Raw genomic sequence first — 22,610 nt, forward strand, 5'->3', positions numbered from 1 at the left:
ATGCTGAGTTGCATCCAAAGAACAGCATACCTACTGTGAAGCAGGGGGGTGGCAACATCATGCTTTGGGGCTGTTTCTCCGCAAAGGGACCAGGACGACTGATCCATGTACAGGACAGAATGAATGGGGCCGTGTATCATGAGATTTTGAGTGCAAACCTCCTTCCATCAGCAAGGGCACTGAAGATGAAACGTGGCTGGGTCTTCAAACATGACAATGATCCCAAACATACCGCCCGGGCAATGAAGGAGTGGCTTCGTAAGAAGCATTTCAAGGTCCTGGAGTGGCCTAGCCAGTCTCCAGATCTCAACCCCATAGAAAACCTTTGGAGGGAGTTGAAAGTCCGTGTTGCCCATCACTGCTCTAGAGGAGATCTGCATGGAGGAATGGGCCAACATACCAGCAACAGTGTGTGCCAGCCTTGTGAAGACTTACAGGAAACGTTTGACCTCTGTCATTGCCAACAAAGGATATATAACAAAGTATTGAGATGAACTTTTGATTTTGACCAAATACTTATTTTCCACCATAATTTGCAAATAAATTCTTTCCAAATCAGCCAATATGATTGTCTGGATTTTTTTCTCATTTTGTCTCTCATAGTTGCGGTCTACCTATGATGCCAATTACAGGCCTCTCTCATCTTTTTAAGTGGGAGAACTTGCACAATTGGTGGCTGACTAAATATGTTTTTGCCCCACTGTATTTCTGCTTTGCAAAAATGTTCCTGCTTGACATATGCATCATATTTATTACTTTTCAAATGGCTTGCATTAAGCATAAATATTTTCTGTAACACATTATGCTTTTCCAGAAAACACCAAGAAAATAAAAGTAAAAACTGTGATGAATACTATCCAAAAGAGTATGTTCATATAAAATGAAAGGCATAATGACAAATACTGCCATCTAAAGTACATTTTCCTCACATCCTCCTACCTATCCTGAAGTATTTTAATGCCTTTATAAAAGTTAGCAGATAATCTAAAATGCATAGATAAAATATAAAAAAGATAAAAAATAAATAAATTAAAACATTCAACAACCAATATGCTGGTTTTAATTTTAGATAAATTCTTAGGGTATAGTGAAATTAGTTTGCGCAACACAGTAAAACGTGAACCTGGGCATTACAATGTTTCATCATTAATAAGTATTCTAGTTATTATTTGCATATTATAACAATCTTGAGTACTTGAACATCGACAAGGCAATAACACAATAAGTTTGAAGGGTCACTGGTGGAATTAAGGTGGGAAGGGTGGAGACAGGTACTCCCAGTTTCAGTCTGAGCTGAGCCTCCCTGATGCTATGGGTCTTCAACTGCTAGCGCTGCTGCAACATTGCTCATTCTCTCTTTAGAGGGATATCATGTAGCACAGGTTAAAATAATATATATACAGTGTTCAGCATGAGTACACCCCTTTTGAAAAGATTTTAGTCAATATCTCACTGAACACAAGAACAATTTCCAAACGTTTGCCAAAGTGGAGTTTAATAGAACATTTGTTTAGCTTATTACATAAAGGTAAGGTTAATAATATAACATATTAAAAAAATCTTCAGTTTTACTCAAATTAGTTGATGCAAAAATTAATACACCCCAGAACAAAACTACCACATCTAGTATTTTGTATGACCTCCATGATTTGTAAGAGCAGCACCAAGTCTTCTAGGAATGGAATTAACAAGTTGACATATTGCAACATTTCCAGAATGACCTCTAGTAGAGCTGGAATGCTGGATGGAGAGTGATAAGCAACTTGTCCCTTCAGAATTCCCCATAGGTGTTCGATTGGGTTCAGATCAGGAGACATACTTGGCCACTGAACCACTGTTTGTCTTCAGAAACGTAACAGTGGCCTTAGATGTGTGTTTTGGATCATTGACATATTGGAAAAGTGCACGATGACCAAGGGCACGGAGTGATGGTAGCATCTTCTCTTTCAATATAGACAAGTACATCTGTGAATTCATGATACCATCAATAAACTGCAGCTCCCAGACACCAGCAGCACTAATGCAGCCCCACAGAAGGACACTGCCACCATGTTTCACTGTAGGCACCATGTGTTTTTCTTTGTACTCCTCAGCTTTGCGACGCCATATAGTTTTGAAGCCATTCGTTCCTCTTGGTCTCATCACTCCAGATTACAGAGTCCCAGTAGTCTTCTTTTTCAGCATGTGCCCTGGCCAATTCCAGGAGGGCTTTTTTGTGTGCATGGGCTATAGCAGAGACTTCCTTCGTGAACGATACCCATGCATGGCATTCCTCTGCAGTGTACGCCATATTGTGTCATGGGAAACAATCACCCCAGCAGGGCTTTCTACTTCTTTAGCTAACTGCAGTTAATTTGCATGGTGATTTTCTTCAACCCTTCTCATCAGAAGACACTCCCGTTGAGGTGTTAACTTCCATCGACAGCCTGGACGTCTCTGTGAGATGGTTGCAGTTCCGCCTTTCTTAATATTCTGTAGAACTTTTGCTTAAGCCTACACCTTTCTTTTGTAATGAAATAATTTTCTCTTTCACAGGCCTTGTGACATTTTTCTTCTATTTGGTGCCATTGCTGACAGCATGAAATGGGAAGGGGTTTCTTTGTTAAGTAATACCCTTTTATAATCATCTGTCTGCTGGATACCCGTTTAATGAGTAATTAGACTCACCTATAGTTGGATTCATGTGAATTAGAATTTTGCAGTCTAAAATTTAGCTTTGCTCCTAAGACTTTCATTGGGGTGTATTCATTTTTGCAACATGGTCTTGAATGAATTTGCTAGAAAAAATACTTTTTTGTGTGTGCAAATTATCAAACCTTGTTTGCAATCAATGGTCCACATTTGTGGGAGTATTTTGCATTATAGTGTCCCCTAGAAAATGTTGATTCTGAAAGAAAAGCAAATGTTTTCTGACAAATCTGTTGGGATGTACTCATTTATGCTGAGCACTGTATATATCTAACGCCCATGGGTTTCTGGACCCATACGCATATACAGGGGTTGGACAAAAATATGGAAACACTACGCGATTTAAAGGTGTGAAAGTGATGACATGTTTCGCATTGAAAGTGTAAGTGGTGTAACATTCTTTTGCTTCCACTGTGTGATGAGACACCTAGCTAAGAGTTTGGAAGCCTCACTTCTGTCATTCACTGCTTGCGCTGCTAATAATACAGAATCATGTCAGAGCTTACTGAGTTTCAAAGAGGGAAAATCGTTGGTGCCCACTTAGCTGGTGCCTCTTGACTTAAGTTGCGAATTTGCCATGTTGTGAGGTACAGTATATAAAGGTTATGACAGCATATACAGTTTACGTGAAACCCTTGTCTCAAGTTTAAGCACACAGTCGACATGATTAACTGACTGAAAGACAAAAAGTACAATGCGCAGGATTGTGACCTGGAATAAGAAAACAACTGCTGCAAAAGTGACTGCAGAGCTCAATCACAGTCTTCCAAAGACCACAAAAATTGTGCGGAGGGAACTCCATAAGCAAAACATTCATGGGAGAGCTGCAATTGCCACACCACTAGTGGCCGATATTAATGTTCAGAAAAGGAGAGTGGCGCGACACCCATAAATCACGGACCATCGATCAATGGAAGACTGTAATGTGTTCCGATGAATCGAGCAGCACATTGTTCACATTGTGAGTGTGTATGTGGGGCAAACACAGTCCCAAGCCTACAACCAGAACGGTCTTGTGCCAACAGTAAAAGCATGGTGGAGGTGCAATAATGGTTTGGGCAGCCATATCTTGGTATTCGGCAGGCCCACCTTAAAAGGTAGAGTCCCTGCCAGCGACTATGTACAAATTTTGGCCAACTGTGTGCACCCCCCCATGGTGCAGACATTGTTTCCCAAAGAAAACAGATGATGCTGATCCAATTCACATAGCTGGTGTTGTCAAATAGTGGTCTGATAAGCATGCAGACGAAGTCTCGCATATTCTCTGGGTGCCGCAGTCACTGGATTTCAATATCATATAGCCACTATGTTCAATTTGGGAAAACAAGATTCAAGCTCATTTTCCACCTCCAGCATCTCTGCCAGAATTGGAAAGATGTTTGCATGAAGAGTGGCATCAGATTACATTATCTACCATCCAAGATTAATATTTGTCAATTCCCAAGAGCATTCAGACCGTCTTGATGCCAAAAGGTGGTCCAACAACATATTAGGTAACAATTTTGTTTTTAGCTGGTATTTCCATAATTTTGTCCAAACCCCGTAATTTATACATGGCAAAGTCCCTCAGTAAAAGCAAAGATAAAGATATTGGCTAGTCATATTAGATAATTAATTACAGATAAGTTGTTAAAAACATAGTCCTAAATAAAGCTTAAAAGGCATTATAAAACCCTCCTATTTGCACCTTGTGTTTTTCACCTGCATAACATGTGCAATGATCACGTAGTTCATGGTATCATTTGTGGGACTGTATGTACAGTCTATAGTGGAGTTAATCTTCACATTTTGGCGTCTGCATTTTATGTTTGTGTTCAAACAAAAGGCATGCAGCATGACACTGCACAGGTTAATGCATGACCTCTGTCTGTAGTCTAAGAACTGGCACCTCCTGTGAAGAAACTACATATCCCACAATCCATGGGTCTCTGTCTAGTGTTCTGCAGGTGAAAACGAGTAATTAAATGTGGAACAGGCAGAGCAATGAAGGTAAGAGATCACATTTGTGATGCAAAAAAAAAAAAATTGTGAATCACTGTGTGACCCGGAACAAGAAGCTGTCTTGCCGCTACAGCAAATAGGGACTAGCTAAGTGAATGAATACATGGACATAGGAGAATTGATCAGCCATGATACTTCAAAATGAAGCTACAACATGTGTGTCCATCAAGTAAGACAAACAAATGACACAGAGATATTAGCTACACTAATACCTAGTGAAAACAACAGAAACATTTGAAAGTGTACAATGAACATGCAGTAAAATCTCTCAATGTCCCCATCAGTACACCATCACTCGGCAAACTCCAAACTGCCTTTCCAGCCTTCGGCATGACCCCATATTATCAACAGTGTTGACTGATTTATAACAAAACAAAAGATTCTCATGTAAGCTTGAGATGGGTAACTGCCAGGCTTATGATGTGAAGCTTCCCATGGATTATGCTTCAGTGTATTTGAAGGCACACAGAGATTTAGAAGCATATTTGGTGAATTTGTTCCGGTTTCTTTATACCAGTGCAAAAGTAATCCTACAAGATTAATCTTGCATTAACCACCTAACAAGCTCTTGTAGTTACATATAAATGCGAAGTCTCTTGTGTAGCTTGCAGAGAAGATGCATAAACATTAAGAAAATGACAGCATGTACAGTAAATATTCTGAAATCTTTCCCATAAAAAGTGATATTTATTCTCCAGCTATTTTCTGTATGGAACTGCATGAAAATGTGTTTTTTTTTACACCAGGACTTGTACAGACTCACCAAAAGCTGATTCTCCGTCAGCACTAGTTCAGTGAGGCTTTCACATTCTCCAATGCATTCAGTCAGTTGCATGAGACGATTCTGGTCCACTTTAAGTATTGACAACCTTTTAAGTTTCCCTATCAAATTGGAAACACAAATACATCAGATTCTCAGAGTACATATAACAAGATTCTGAGTTAGAATATGCATTTATTCTCTCAGTATTAGCCAAAAGGTTACAGTTGATCCAAATTTGCCTACTACTACAGGGAATGTGTTCTCTGAATGACACCCATACTGAGCAAGTGCCCTCTTATGCAGCAGGGCAGCTGCTCAGCACAGCACCTGAAAGCTAGTGGAGGAGATCACTGTAGTAGCTGTGTCTACTACAGTGATTTCTATCTACTAGAGGGACCCCACAGGTATGGCACATACCTTGAACCATTGTAGCTATGCAAAAATTGCCATACATGACATTTAGCTTTAAAACCTTCCAGAAGTTTTAATTTGTGCTACACTTGCATTGTATTTAAACTCGTCCTTTCTTCACACAATTGATAAGTGTAATATAGAACAAATAGTTAAATGTAAAAAGGTACTTCTTAAAAAAAAATCTTTGGAGACAGAAACATGTACAATGAGGCTTTAAATACCCCTCCAATGGTCAAATATACACGACACAAAATAATAAAAGAAATTACATGTCTTTATTGCATCAATTTAAAAAATACTTTCCATCAAAAAGATACATAGTTTGAAATAGGACGTCAACTCTACCACTTGTCTTCCACATGAATAAATGGAAGAACTGTAGTATGAAAGTCCTCCGAGATCTTTGAATGTAGGTTGACGTGTTTTGCGGGATGACCCGCTTCAACAGGACTTTAGATCGCAAGTATAGATACAGTTGACCACTTCCAAAACAAAAGTTCAAACTCGCTTATGTATAAGTCTCATAAGTGAATTTGAGCTTTCAGTATGGCAGGAATATGTGTGCATATGTATCCTGTATGTATCTCCTTTTACCCTCCTCCTCTTTGTCTCTTTTCCCCTTCCGACCTTCCCTTTTCTCCCCTCTCTTCCTGGTTTAGGTTTTTGTAGACATATATCAAGTTGCTGTTTTTTTCAATATGTAACATGTATGATGTTTGGCTAATTTGTATTTTTTTAATACTATTTTAATGGTCAATTTATATTTGAGATATAAGGTCATGATGAAGCGGATTATCCTGCGAAACGCATCAACCTACATTCAAAGATCCCTGAGGACTTCCATACTATAGTTCTTCCATTTATTCATGTGGAAGACAAGTGGTAGAATTGACGTCCTATTTCAAACTATATATGTTTTTAATGGAGAGTAGTTTTTAAATTGATGTAATAAAAGACATCTAATTTGTTTTAATATTTTGTGTCGTGTGTATTTGACCACTGGAGGGGTATTTAAAGTCCCACTGTACGTATTTCTGTTTGCGGTGTTTCATATAGGGATGACATACTTTAAATGGTATAAACCACGATTAATAATATAATATATATTATGCACACACACTAGTTTTTTTTTTAAACCCTTGTGGATGTTTCACTTAACACTTCAGGCCATGTCACTACAGCAACTGTGTAGAAGCTGCCATTTCTCTGCTTATTTTTCTTGGCACTGTACAGCTAGTTACAGGGTAGCTGCGGTCTCTCCAAATACAAATCACTGAAATTGTCAGGGCAGAACTTTTATTGACTACAGCTCGTATATTCTAGCAACCAAAAAAAAGAAGAGAGCATGTTTGTAGCCGCAATAAACTTCTGCTGCTGCAAAAAAAATCTGTATATATACAATTAAGCACTTGTTTACAGCAAAAAAAAAAAAAAAGGACATGGCAAAAATCTAAACATGTTTCCAATAGTGTGGGGCTACCACATATCTCCACTTGGGTCCAGTATGTAAAAGGAAAACCAGATAACGCACTTGCAACTTTCTGTTAAGTTTTTCTTTTCTTTTTAAATATCTCCCCCCCCTCCCCATAGCCTGGAAGCAACCAAGATTTAGAAAAAAATGAATGAATGCATTTCTGCTCTGAAGAGGGCTGCTAGGTATTTGAAGAAGAATTGTATGGGACCAATAAGTACCAGCTAAATTTTTTTTTTTTGTTGTTCATGTAAACCTATCTGTATCAGGTTTTTTTGATAGCATATAGTCTGCCTTTGTTCAAAGTTCTATGTGAACTGATAGCCATCATTACAATTATGCCAACATATGTCTTACCAATGCCATCAGGTAAAACCTCAATTAAGTTCTGTGACACAAGCAGATCTGTTAATGAAGTCAAACCGCTGATCTCCTCTGGTAGTCTTTCCAGCTTGTTCTCCGACACATCCAAACAAAGCAAGCTTTTCAGATTTCCTATTTCCTACAAAACAGCGAACAAGACAAAAGTCCAAATAAGTTTCACATATGTCCACACATATTCAGTGTCCTGACCTTGTCGAATGAATACTACTAGAACCTGTAGAAGAAAGGTTTATAGTAGCTTAGCCTGATTATATGCAAGTACATTTCTATCCATCCCACTGCACAATCCCAGACAAGTAACACAAAACAGATCTTCCATAGTATGAAAGAAAAATCTAAAATATGGTTAAAAAAAAAAAAACAACCTGATACGTTCGCCATTTCTAGCCTGCTCTGTGCAATTTCCAAATTCGTTTTTGCCATATTTCAACTGTATTTTGTATACTACCACTGCCTTCAACTCAAATCTTCTGAGAAGTTACACCACCTTAAGACTGATGTAGCCCATTATTTTCAGTAGAGAGATGTGCCAGTTTGTTTCCCAAAACTGTCCATTTTTATGTCAATGTTTTACAAAATAAGAGAAAACATAGCAAAAATTGATGGCAAAATTTCTCAAAGATCAAATTATGACTGCATGCATATTCTATGGATATAGCCTATGCAGATGCATGGGCATTTTGTAATATATCACTTCTACTTGAATACGGCAGGCCTTAATGAAAAAGAAAATCCAGCACATTTTTTTTTAAATGTCAGGGGATATTTATCTTTTTGTCAGGGATCCTACAACTACAGCCGATGTAGAGATGTGGACTCAGGGCTGGTGCTATCACTAGGCAAACTAGGCAGCCACCTAGGGCGCAGGCAAGGCCAGGGGCGCCGAGAAGGCATTACAGCTGGCTCTGCTGTAAAATTAATACATTTTTCCTTGGCCCCATTTGTTTACCAGAGGGGCCCAGGAAGTGTGGAGCAGAGGGGGACTCTTTAATTTACGGCTCAAGTGACCAAAGCCAAGCTGTGTTTGGAATGCTAATCAGTGGCAGCCACCTGTGGCTGCTCACAGCCTTTCACTGGTGGAGTGATTCTCCCTTCCTCCGCAGAAGGACAGTAGGTGAAGGTAAAGCTGTGGCCTGGTGGCTGTAGGTGATTCAACAGAGAGGTGGCTAAGGGCAGAGGCAGCAATGGGAACCTGGTACAAAGGCAAGCTCACAATTTGTTTTCTGATGCACAGACAGACTCTGACAGACAGACAGACAGAGCACCTTCTGTTCTGTGATGATGATGATGATGATCACATAAGCACAGTGAAATGCTTCCTGTTAGTTCTTATTTACACTTATGTTTGAGGGTGATAAACATTAATTCCAAATTCATAATTCGGCACTTATGTTATAGCTTGCAAAATATTTGGTTTTTATGATTAACCATAATTAATATTAAAATGTGTGAATGGCCTTGAACCAGTGATAGTGTTAATTTCTTCAGTTATAGCTGAGACAGGAGTAAGCTGAGCTAACTAGCTGAAAGCTAAGTATTCTATAGAAGGGCATAGCTGGTTGAAGGACTCTAGTATAGAATGTCATGGAAAATGTGTAGCTAAGCCACACCTTTACCACCCCCAACCACTCCCCATTATGCTGCAAAGGTCCTGCCACTGTAGTATGGCAATAGAGGTGGGGTTTAGTGTAAAACCTCTCGATGCCGTACTACAGTGGCAGTGCCTATGTAGCATAAAGGGGAGTGGTTGGAGGATGGTAAAGGTGTGGCTTAGCCACACATTTTTAATATCCCTCAAACACAAGTGTAAATAAGAACCGGAAACATCTCATTGAGTGTGTGTGAATCGGACAGGTTGATTGCCAAGTGTAAATGATCCAATAACTGTGCAGCCTCTAGATCGCCTGCACACCCCACATGTGCCCTGCCATGCTTCCCAGGCTCCGCACTCCCAAAAGCAGATCTGGGACCTGCATGGTGGGTGCCACTGGTAGAAGGGAGTCAGATCAGCGAACACCTGTTCACTGATCTCCCTTTCCGGTTAATGACCCAGAAGCAATGTGTAAAACATCACTTCTGGGTCCTGGTGTCACTGTACCCAGACAGGATTGGATGATGTTAGCTGAAGACAAAGCTGTCTCCTAAAAAACTGCAACCAATCCATGAAGAAAAGGCATCCAAGCCAATCAGGTGCTGCACAAACCAAGCTTCCTCCCAGCTACCCAGTCAATCAGCTTCCATATGGAGTGAATGTTGGCAAGGATTAGCTCTGTGTGGAGTTTTGTTTTGAAGTTACTTTTTTTTTTCTTTTTTTTTTTTTTGGGTGGGGGTTGCAAGTACGTGGTCTTGCCTAGGTTGCAAAATAGTCTAGCACTGGCCCTGTGTGGACTGAAATATGAAACTACTATCCATTCTATTCTAAGAATCTGTGGCATCAGCACCCCTGTACATTGAAAGTCTAAATTGAAATTCAAGGGACATTCATATATGAAGCAGACCCTGTGGAAGTAGACAAAAAAACACTATTTAAATCAATCTTAAACAAAACCTTATCAGTGTCTTAAAGTGAATGTAAACCCTAGCAGTGAACTTCTCTTAATGTTTCCCTTTTGGCCTGTTAAATGAACCTTTGAAAGTGTTTTGTTATATCTGCTTGATATGTGCAAAAAATACCGGTTGATAGAAATTCAAAGCTACATTATATGCATAGGTCTTACCTACTACAGAGCAATTATACTCTATGTTGTGGAGAGGAGGAGAAAGTATTCAGCAAAAAAACATGGGCAGGGCTGACGCAGTTTCTCTCTCACCGGTACTATCATCGTTTCATCATAAATTTTAGGCCACAAAATCCTGTGAGTTGCCAGTCCACAACAGGAAAACAAAAGCGGAATGCATTTTTGATAGTTAAATATTGCACAATATTTAAAGGTATAAAACATACAGAAAGGTGCATGTATTGCAGAGATTTACTGCATACCTTTTGTCAGGGATCCTCTCGATCCCCGCCGTGATGGTCCCGGCGCAGGCGCACTGCACCGCCCTGTGCGGGGACACGGGCACTAGTTCCGGGCCGGCCGCGGCGTTCGAGTTCGCGCATGCGCAGTAGAAGCCGCGGCCGCCCGCTGGGCACCAATGGCAGCGCAGGGCGGGATATTTAAATGTCCCTGTGCTGTCATTTCAGTGCCTTCTGGTCCTACCTGTATCCTGCGAATCTGAACCTGTGCCTTGTAAGTTTATTGACCCGGATTGCTCTTGACCTGCTGATTCTCCTGCCCAGACCCTTGCTTTGCCTGACCTCTCTTCCTGAATGCCCCTCATTAGATCTGACCTACTGTTGCTGACCTGGCGTGTGACCCGACGATTCTCTGCCTGCTCCCTTGTACCTTACCGCCCTCTACGTTACCAACTCGGCCTGTCTGACTTCGCACTTGCTCAGCCATCCATCCATCCCATTGGGGTCACCCGACCTCCTTACATTTGGCTCTCCCTGGTTGGAGCCCCTGGCGAACACCCCTACCACTGACAGGTGTGCTCAGTAGTTGCGACCTGGTCCCGGGGTACTACAAGTCCATCCCCACCATCAGGGGCCCTGGTGAACAAGTACCCTGGGGCTTAGACTCCGCGCTCTGGGCGTGCCTGACCAGTGGAGTGCTAGTGGTGCCGTCCGGCGGTCCCTCACACCTTTTGTTTATCTTTTACCTTTTCCCCCAACATGCGCTTTAAGGCAACTTGCTAAAAATATTTGCACTGCACAATGGAGGTATGGACAATGGAGCTTAAAAAAAAACAAAAAAAAAAAAACTAGGAAATGCATGTCATAATATTAAGGGCTTTTTTCCCCTCAGAGAACAGGTGCAGGCATGACCTCCTTTTGAATCACCCTTTGTCTCTACCCCCTACCCATTTCCAAGCACCGTCCCTTGGTTCCACCCCTATCCACCTCACAGTACGGCCCCTTTAAGAGAATACAGACAAGTATTTTGTGCTGCTAAGCAATTTGTATGGAATTTGTTAACCACTTGATATCCGAAAGATTTACCCCCATTTATGACCAGGCCAATTTTTGCTTTTTGGCAATGAGTTACTTCAACGGACAATTGCACGGTTATGCAACTCTGTACACAAACAAAATTATTATATTTTTTCCCACATATAGAGCTTTCATTTGGTGGCATTTGATCCCCACTGAGTTTTTTCATTTTTTGTGCTATAAACGAAAAAAGGCTGGAAATTTTGATAAGCAATATATTTCTACTTTCTGCTATAAAACATATCCAATAAAAAAAATTAAAAATAAAATTTCTTCATACATTTTGGCCAATATGTATTCTGCTACATACTTTTGGTAAAAAAAAAAAAAAATCCCAGTAAGCGTGTGTTGATTGGTTTACACAAACATTATAGCATCTACAAACTATAGAATATATACTGGAATGGTTATTTTTTTATACTTGTAATGGTGACGATCAGTGACTTGTAGTGGCACAGCGATATTGTGGTGGATAATCTGAGAGTGACACTTTGTCGGAACCAGTGACACTAATACAGTGATCAGTGCTAAACATATCCACTGACGCTATACTAATGAAGGGGTGTTGAAATATTTTAAAAACTACTTGTCCACGGACTAAATCAGGGTCCCAATCTACTTGTCCCTCATGACAATCTACTTGACCTGAAAGGAAAAAAAAAATGATTGTAAAAACTGATATAAAAGGCTTAAATTTAAAAAAAAACAAACAAAAAAACCCCCAAAAAAACCCCCAAAAAAACAAAAAAAAAAACACATCATACTTACCTGCTCTCTACAGTGGTATTACACAGAGCAGTCCGGATCCTCCTCTTCGAGTCCCCCACAGCAAGCAACTTACTATGGGGGCACCCGCTGCTCTGTGTGTCCATTCACACACAGAGCCGTGGCTTGGTCCTATCCCCTCTCTCTTCTCATTGGCTCACTGGCTGTGATTGACAGCAGCGGGAGCCAATGACTAGAGGAGCAGCTGCACAGAGAAGGTTTTTTTTACCTTCATGCATGTATCAGAATTTGGTAGAGCATCCCTTTTCATCAGAACGTGGCAGAGCGGCCCCTTCCATCAGAACGTGGCAGAGCGGCCCCTTCCATCAGAACGTGGCAGAGCGGCCCCTTCCATCAGAACGTGGCAGAGCGGCCCCTTCCATCAGAACGTGGCAGAGCGGCCCCTTCCATCAGAACGTGGCAGAGCGGCCCCTTCCATCAGAACGTGGCAGAGCGGCCCCTTCCATCAGAACGTGGCAGAGCGGCCCCTTCCATCAGAACGTGGCAGAGCGGCCCCTTCCATCAGAACGTGGCAGAGCGGCCCCTTCCATCAGAACGTGGCAGAGCGGCCCCTTCCATCAGAACGTGGCAGAGCGGCCCCTTCCATCAGAACGTGGCAGAGCGGCCCCTTCCATCAGAACGTGGCAGAGCGGCCCCTTCCATCAGAACGTGGCAGAGCGGCCCCTTCCATCAAAACGTGGCAGAGCGGCCCCTTCCATCAAAACGTGGCAGAGCGGCCCCTTCCATCAGAACGTGGCAGAGCGGCCCCTTCCATCAGAACGTGGCAGAGCGGCCCCTTCCATCAGAACGTGGCAGAGCGGCCCCTTCCATCAGAACGTGGCAGAGCGGCCCCTTCCATCAGAACGTGGCAGAGCGGCCCCTTCCATCAGAACGTGGCAGAGCGGCCCCTTCCATCAGAACGTGGCAGAGCGGCCCCTTCCATCAGAACGTGGCTGAGCGGCCCCTTCCATCAGAACGTGGCTGAGCGGCCCCTTTCATCAGAGCGTGGCTGAGCGGCCCCTTTTGGCAGAGTTTGGCTTCTCACTGGACATGAAATAGTTAAGTGTGTGAAGCTCCAGGAACAACGGGGGGGGGGGGGGGGGGAGATAAAATGAGAAGAGGAGGGAGATGGGGAAGCTCTGTGGTAATGCAGAGATCACTAACCCCAGGTTACTTTCTGTAGGCTCAGACAGCGGTATTCATTGTAAAGCCAGATGAATTTTCACATTTCCCAAACATCCCCTTCCTGAAGCAAGCACTGGCTGGGGTTGGAGTGGGGGCGGGGCAGACACAGAAGAGAGGGGGTGGGATGTGGTGGAGTAAAAAGATACCTCTCTGCTCTCCCATCTGTGTGTGGGGGGTGTGGGGGAATGTGTGTTAGCTGGACAAGTGTTACACTCAGCCTGCACAGCTGCAGGCAGTCCGCCCATGTTCACCGACAAACCTTTTTAAGTAAACCCTGCTGCTTGCCCACAGCAGGGCTAAGCGTAAGAAAAAAACAACCTGCCTGACACCCAGAATGGTATGTCCCATGCGTCGAGCGATATGATTTGCACATCCCTGTAATGATACTGGATGGGAAAGGGTTAAACATCTAGGGCGATCAATATGTGCCTAACCAATGTTTTTGTGTGTACAGTATGCTGCTTTTACCAAGGGATGTGCTGGATTTTATTCCCTGCTTTCCAAAGAAACATAATCCAGCACATCCTCGCTGACAGGACATAGGCATAGCTCTGTTCTGTCTTTCACCTTGTCAATCAGCAGGTGCAGGCGATCATCCAATGGCCGGCATCCGCTGATCAGCTTGTGCTGTGTCTAATCAAAACACAGCCAGGTCGCCGGCGACGCAGTCGCACATCCCTTTCCTGGAAGTGCCCAGTGCAAGAGCCACTCAGCTGCCATATAACTAGGTTATGCTGCTGGCAAGTGGTTCGTAACAATATACTCCCCCCACAAGAAACAACAGACCCACCAACACATCACATGGCCCCTTGCCATTGCATACATTTAGTGTTGAAGGTATTAGAACTGAGCTTCACCTGAAAAAATGCCCTAATAATATCTATGGATACATTGAGAAACAATGTTCAGTACTAAACCAGTTTTACTAAATCTGGTAACTACTCTAAAATTGGCAACTGGCATAAAAAAGATGTAGGGAATGCATACAGCAAGCCCTCTGAACTCCTGCACATATTCTCTGCCGTTGACAACTCCAGAGACAAAATGGGAGATCTTTTCCTGCTTTCTGACATCCTACAAGGCATTGGACATTGTAGTGTAGAAATAGGACTATGGCTACAAATTTTAGCTAAAGTTTACAACTGCAAGTTAAGCGCTTCCAGATTCAAGTAATTTTTAAAGAATTAAAAAGATTTACAGACACTTTTGGTGACTGATATTGTGGGCCAGTGTTCCTTAGATTATACAATATGTTTTGTAGTGTAGACACATTTGATATGCCAAGTAAGCAGAATACAAATTAGTTAAACTTTGTTATAATACCTATAAGTTGACCGTGGAATATTTAGTAGCAAGGAAATTTCACAGACTTATTGCACAGGTGGCAACCTATCACGGTACCATGCTTGAATTCACTGAGCTCCTGAGAGCGACCCATTCTTTCAAAAATGTTTGTAGAAGCAGTCTGCATGCCCAGGTGCTTGATTTTAACCACTTGTGGCCATGGAGGTGATTGGAACACCTGAAACCAATGATTTGGAGGGCTGTCCCAATGCTCTTGGCGATACAGTGTACATGGAATAGCACCAAATGTCACCTGTACATGCCTTATTATGTACATTTTTCTTTCTGCATAACAGAAATACATCCAACAAAATATCAGCAACCTCTTTATAACTTTAAGGTTAAGAAAAAATAACCAATTTAACCAACTAGCTATAGGAAAATGCAGGGCATTCGGTCAGAGTGTGGAAATCACTGCATTTGTATTCCATTGAGAACTACAAGACGGAGCCCCAGAAAGCAGTTAAAAACAAAACAGAGGACCTAATGGTTTTCACTCTATCCAAAACAAAGAAACTGCCTATTCAAGAAGGGTTACAATAAAATGTTTTTTTTCCCTTCTTACACTTCACATCTACATAGAATCAGCATACATACAGTATACTGTGAATTTAGAGAATGCTTTTAGCAAACTCCAGGATTTAAAAATATACATGTATATTAATATTTTAGCTCTGATAATACTGTAACAATTTTTGATGGCTAATGTCACCTTTTCAAAATGTTATCCGTATTTAGGATTTACCATGTAACATGTTGCTAAGCAAACCCCATCTCACCCCCAGAACACCCAAGTCCTTTGACCCTCCACCTGTAAAAGCATGCAGGGATTTTTCTTCCCTGCAGCAGCTGTCTGTTTGGAAATTGGCATGGCTGTGCGTTACTCAGAGTCGCATCATTCATTCACAGAGATCTATGAATGAAAGACAATTCAGGTCTACCACCGTGGCAGAGGGACTTGTATTCTCAGTGGATTACAAGTGCAGTGATCACTGCACCCAGAGAACATTGACACTTCCTTCAGCTCTCCAACAGAGAGAAAGAAGAATAGTCTGCATGAGGCTGGCATTGCGCCCACAACCCACTGATCATGAGTGCAATGCTTTTTGCAGGCTCCTGTGATGAAAAAAAAACAAAAAAAAAAAAAAACATGCACATTTATATATAATTTTTTGAATTTGAATTTAGCCTTTAACCTAGCCTTCATGAATAGCTAAAGTGGAGGAATTGTACTTCAATTTCACACAGCTGCATCTGTTTTCACCCTATAGAATGTTCATCTCTTTGACCTGACAGCTTTGCACAATAATCTACTTTAAAAAACCATGTCTGTGTAAAAATGTGTATGACACAATTGATAAATATGTCCCATGGAGTCTAACATGGATTAGTGCTGCAGCATGTGTAAACACGGGGTCATACGGCGTTGCACATCAATTCCAACTATCAAGCCCTTTGATTCCCTAGACTCTTACTGATATTGCTCAGGTATTTGTTACCTTCATGTAGGATGTGTAGAAAATACAGCTTAATCCAACAGTCCTCCAAAAATCAATACACAGCCATGTCAGAGATATCTCACGGGGGGTAGGCACACATTTCACATCTAAATATATTACATCCCAGGAAACTATTTAAAACCTGTTTTAACAATTTAAGGATGACACAGTCAAGGAACTCCACTTGCCTAGTTGATTTTATTTGGCTTACTGTAGATAAAAACAAATTATGTATTTTCAAACACACTGCAATGTTATTTCCTTTTTACATGCACTACTCAACACGGTTTTCCTGTCTGATGCAGTAGAAATCAAAGACAAAATAAATTTAAGCAAAAAGGTTTTTGAAGAGGACCTGAACTGTGAAAGCTGTACCCTAAAAAGTAAGTAGAGGGCAAAAAACTAGTATTCTCTGATCTCCTGCAGCCACTTTTGCCTCCTATTACTGACTTGTCCACATTGGGTCGTGTGCAGGACAGGACAACAGGGCTTTGCTTCTTCATGTTATAGCTGCCCCTCTAATGGCTGTTGATTAGATGACTGATTGTGGTATATTTAAAATGCAGCATGGGAGGAACAGAAAGCACAGGACCACACACTGGAAAAAGCAGAAGAAGAGCAGAGACCTTTGCACCACAGGTCCTCAGGTATACATTCCTCTCCAGCAAGGAGAAAAGAACATTTAGTGTTTAGCGTTGCTTTACACAAAAAGCCAAGACATTACTGCTCAAAAAAATGCTGGTTTGCTGCGTTTTTCAGCTTTAGCGTTTTTACAGCTAAAAAACTCCTCTAGAAACCCACTAGTTTAACTTTGTTCGGGTCAACATAGTCTTTACACTGGAATTCAGTAACCTACCGTAGATGCAGGATTCAACCGACAAAAACTATTGCTTAGCTAGTAACAAGTCTTAAAGCATGTCCAAATTATACATTTTACATTCATCAGTGACCTTCAGTGTCACCTATCACTGCCCATCAGTGCAGCCTATCAGTGCCACCTCATCAGTGTCCATCAGTGCAGCTTCAGCAACGCACATTAGTGAAGGAGAAAAATTACCGGTTTGCTAAATTTTATAGCAAACAGAGAAAAAAAATATTTTCCTTCAAAATTTTTGGTCTTTTTTCATTTGTTCAGCAAAAAAAAAAAAAATAGTGGTGATCAAATACCACCAAACAAAAGCTCTATATGTTCCCCAAAAAATTATAAAAATTTAATTTGGGTACAGTGTTGCATGACCACACCATAGTCATTCAAAGTGCAACAGCACTGAATGCTGAAAATTGGCCTGAGCAAGAAGGGGGTGAAAGTGCCTGGTAGGCAAGTGGTTAAGAATCAACCAACCCAAAACTAATATTTTTATAGTAATATCACGGAGTTGAATCAGACATTAGATCATTTAATCTTTCAGGGACTTGCTAAATGAATAGCCCATCATGGAGTATGGGACCCCCATCATTCAGTAGTGGACTTGCTTAGGAACAGAGACAGAGTGAACTTGTCATGGGGGTTTGTGAGGATTAAATGATGCGGTACATTTTTCACTAATCAGATGAAAAAAATTAATCACAATGTTTATATTGGTTACTGCGTAGCACGTCGAACGCATTTTTTTTTTTTAGATTTTTGAAACTAATGGAATGTTGCATAAACTGCCGTCACAGTTGACTACAGTATGACAAAAGTCACTAGTGTTCTGAGCGAGAGTGGAGTGGAGGCTAACCTCCCCTCTGATGATGTGCTATGCATGAAAGGCCTAAGGAGGAGCTGACAGAGCGCGACATCACTGCAGCCAGAGCCACGAGGAAGCCCGGCGGCCATCTTTACTAGGGTCAGTGCTACTGCTCAACTCTGCATTAACCTTGTACTTACTGTGCAATACTAGCCTGTGTGCTTTTAATTTACATTTATTGGAATAAATACTTTAAAATACTACATTATGGGCACCTGATTTTTGGCTCCCATTTGGGGCTATTAAACTTGCAGGTCACCCCCATTGATTCAACATCCAGAGGGAGGGAGCCCTCTATCCAGGCTGAGCACCCATCCATCCTTAAGGGGACCTCTGGACCCAGCAGATTTCCACACTATCCCAAGACTTGATGACCAATCCATAGATGGAAGCTCACCTATACTTTCCACTACTTAAAGAGATCCTGGTGGTTATTGATTATATGCTCATTATCTATGCGCTTCCGGTGAGTGCGCAATTCTATTATCGGTTCCTGCCACAAGCCTGTTTTGAAATCTGCTGCTGAAGTGGAACATCCATTTAATATACCACACGAACCATTTTAATTTATTGGATATACATATTAACACACCTTTTAACTATGTATATTTATTAAGCGTTGCACTTTGTTTATCTGTACAATACAATACTGTTTCACTGATGGTTTCCTTTAAAAGTATATGCATACCGGAGGCAGTTCTGCGAGCTGGTTCCCATCCAGCCAGAGGTCCTTAAGTTTATGTAGTGATCCAATAGATTCTGGCTGAAATCCAAAACAGGATATTTCATTAGAAACCGAAAAAAAGTTCACGTGTAGCAAAATTTACATAGAACCGCAAGCACCACAGAATACTCAGGGAATCAATGGCTCTACATCTCTAATGACAAAAGCGCATTACAGTCTTTATTTTCAGCAATCCAATTTCCTTATATTTTTGCTGTCACAATCTCAATGTTACTATTTAGATTATGCAGTTACACACAGTTACACAAATAAAAGATTGCATGAAAAACATTTTTACTGTGGAGTCACACGGACAATAACAGTGTACACTATGCATAACTGTACTCAAGGGTTTAATTATTTTTAATAAAATGGTCAGAATCTTGTGAATGTCATCTCTTTATGTCTGTCAGCATCTTCTAGGTTAAAATCTATCAGATGAAACCATTGTGGGCAATGCATCCTGGTAAAAAAATAAAACAGTCTGCAAATGAAAAGAAAAAAAAAAAATCTCCCCCTCTAAAGTCAAAAAGAAGATTCCAACAATCCTACCACATATATCAGACAAAAAAGAAGCAGCCAACTAGGTTGGCACGTATAGCCGTGTCATAATAATATCTCCGTCTCACTTAAAATATAAGTGTGGATTTATAAACCCAAGGTACTAAATAGAAAAAATGGCAGTTTGACAAGTGCAACACTGCCTGCAGAAAGTGGTTGATTGAAAACCCATGCAGAGTAATGTAACTGCGCTAATGATTGCTACAAAATAGTTTTATTGGATCACATAGATCATAAAGAGATTAGACATTGACACGGTGAACAAATTGAAATCATAATAAAATCAAAGAGTTAAAAAACATTCAACGTCTTCAAATCTGGTTATTTATAGGCAAAAGAGGATCCACATAAGGCAATGAAGTTTCCTAACTGCATGCAAAAAAATCTAGTATGGTTATCCTGTTTTAGTACATGACTAGTGCACATATTTTTTTCTATGTATCCATCTTTCCTTGGTTTCCATTTTAGGAAGTCATTCCATTCATTGTGGTGTTCACCAAAGAATATTTTTTAAGAATGGTCTCCCTACTCAGATACCATGTGGAACCTTATTGATTTTTGATGCACGCAGTTAGGAAACTTCATTGCCTTATGTGGATTCTCTTTTGCCTATAAATAACCAGATTTGAAGACGTCAAATGTTTTTTTAACTCTGATTTTATTACGATTTCAATTTGTTCACCGTGTCAATGTCTAACCTCTTTATGATCTATGTGATCCAATAAAACAATTTTGTAGCAATCATTAGTGCAGTTACATTACTCCGCATGGGTTTTCAATCAAGCACTTTTTGCAGGCAGGGTTGCACCTACCACATATATGAATGAATCGTGCTATGCTATACAGGGAGAAGAGTGCTAAAAGCAGTCAGTACCAGTTTATCAGTATGCACAATACAGATTGGAAGGAATTTTTATAATGCTTGATCAACTTCTCCATCAATAGAAATTAGACGTTGGGCCTCTATGTGACCCCACAGACTAGGGTATACATAAAAATATACAGCCGTGGCCAAAGGTTTTGAGAATGACACAAATATTAATTTTCACAAAGTCTGCCTCAGTTTTTATTATGGCAATCTGCATATACTCCAGAATGTTATGAAGAGTGATCAGATGAATTGCAATTCATTGCAAAGTCCCCTTTGTCATGAAAATAAACTTAAAGTGTTACTAAACCCACAACAGTAAAATCAGTCTGTATATGCAGAAAAGCAGTATTATACTCACTATGGAACCTAATGGGTTAATCCTCTGCATTTGATCCTCCCATTCTTACAGTTTCCCCCTTACCACCTGATAAGACATTGTGTGGAGAAACTCTGCACGTTCAATTTAGTGTGTATTTTTTAGAGACTTTTTTTTCTCTTGGGAGTGTGCATGTGATCGGCACAGGGCCAATCAGCACTGTCCAGACAGAGGTCAATGGTTCTACATCCTCCTAGAACAGAAAGAAAACTCCTCCTACAAGCTGTAAACAGTGCTCTGCTAAACACGGATAGAAGTCACAAGACTGCTCCAGCTGCTGATGGGAAAAGGTATTTAGCAGTTTATATTTACTAAAATAATTGCATTTCCATGTAGTGCGTACTATGGGAGACCAGAGAGAGTGAATGCAGAGTCCTGGCTTTAGTAACACTTTAATCCCCAAAAGAAAACATTTCCACTGAATTTCAGCCCTGCCGCAAAAGGACTAGCTGACATGTCAGTGATGCTCTGATTAACACAGGTGTCAGTGTTGAGGACAAGGCTGGAGATCATGGTCATGCTGACCGAGTTAGAATACCAGACTGGAAGCCTAAAAAGGAGGATGGTGCTTGTAATCATTGTTCTTCCTCTGTTAACCATGGTTACATGCAAGGAAACATGTAATCATCATTGCTTTGCACAAAGAGGGATTCACAGGCAAGGATATTGCTGCTACTAAGATTGCACTTAAATCAACCATTTATCGGATCTTTAAGAACATCTAGGAGAGAGGTTCAATTGTTGTGATGAAGGCTTCAGGAAGCCCAAGAAAGTCCAGCAAGCACCAGGACTGTCTCCTAAAGTTGATTCAGCTGTAGGATCAGGGCACCACCAGTGCAGAGCTTGCTCAGCAATGGCAGCAGGCAGGTGTGAGTGCATCTGCACGCACAGTAAGGCGAAGATTTTTGGAGGATGGCCTGGTGTCAAGAAGGGCAGCAAAGAAGCCACTTCTCTCCAGGAAAAATATCAGAGGCAGTCTGATATTCTGCAAAAGGTACATTGGACTGCTGAGGACTGGGGAAAAGGCATTTTCTCTGATGAACCCCCTTTCCGATTGTTAGGGGAATCTGGAAAAAAACTTGTCCGGAGAAGAAAAGGTGAGCGCTACCATTAGTCCTGTGTCATGCCAACAGTAAAGCACCATGAGACCATTTGTGTGTGGGGTTGCTTCTCAGCCAAGGGAAAAGGCTCACCTCACAATTTTGCCTAAGAACACATCCATGAATTAAAAATGGTACAAAACCATCCTGCGAGAGCAACTTCTCCCAACCATCCAAGAACAGTTTGGTGACAATGTCTTTTCCAGCTTGTCATAAGGCAAAAGTGATAACCAAGTAGCTTGGGGAACAAAACATCGACATTTTGGGTCCATGGCCAGGAAACTCCCCAGACCTTAATCCTATTGAGAGCTTGTGGTCAATCCTCAAGTGGTGGGTGAACAAAAAAACCCCCACAAATTCTGACAAACTCCAAGCATTGATTATGCAAGAATGGACTGTCATCAGTAAGGATGTGGCCCAGAAGTTGATTGACAGCATGCCAGGGCAAAATTGCAGATGTCTTGAAAAAGAAGGGTCAGCACTGCACAGATTAGCTCTTTGCACAAACTTAATGCAATTGTCAATAAAAGCCTGTGATACTTATGAAATGCTTGTACTTCTACTTCAGTATACCATAGTGGCATCTGACAAAAAGGTCTAAAAACTCTGAAGCAGCAGTGTTTGTGAAAATTAAAAATTGTCAAAACCTTTGACCACGGCTGTACACTTGTACACATTCCAGTACTACACGAATATAAAAA

At 41.1% G+C, this 22,610-nt stretch overlaps 1 protein-coding gene across 1 annotated transcript in view; it reads right to left on the reverse strand.

The window, feature by feature from the left end:
* The window catches only part of LRRC1 (leucine rich repeat containing 1), a 256,785-nt gene that overhangs the window by 37,503 nt on the left and 196,672 nt on the right, over positions 1 to 22,610 (reverse strand). Inside the window, exons 7-9 of the mRNA XM_089694148.1 lie at positions 18,966 to 19,040; positions 7,695 to 7,839; positions 5,453 to 5,571 (exon numbers count right to left, since the gene is read on the reverse strand). Of these exons, the coding sequence (XP_089550274.1) occupies positions 5,453 to 5,571; positions 7,695 to 7,839; positions 18,966 to 19,040 (339 nt within the window). The remainder of the gene's footprint in view (positions 1 to 5,452; positions 5,572 to 7,694; positions 7,840 to 18,965; positions 19,041 to 22,610) is intronic.

Source organism: Staurois parvus, unplaced genomic scaffold, assembly GCF_062004578.1.
Source record: "Staurois parvus isolate SC_StPar_1 unplaced genomic scaffold, SC_StPar_1.0 ptg000652l, whole genome shotgun sequence".
In the NCBI taxonomy this organism is placed as follows: Eukaryota; Metazoa; Chordata; class Amphibia; order Anura; family Ranidae; genus Staurois; species Staurois parvus.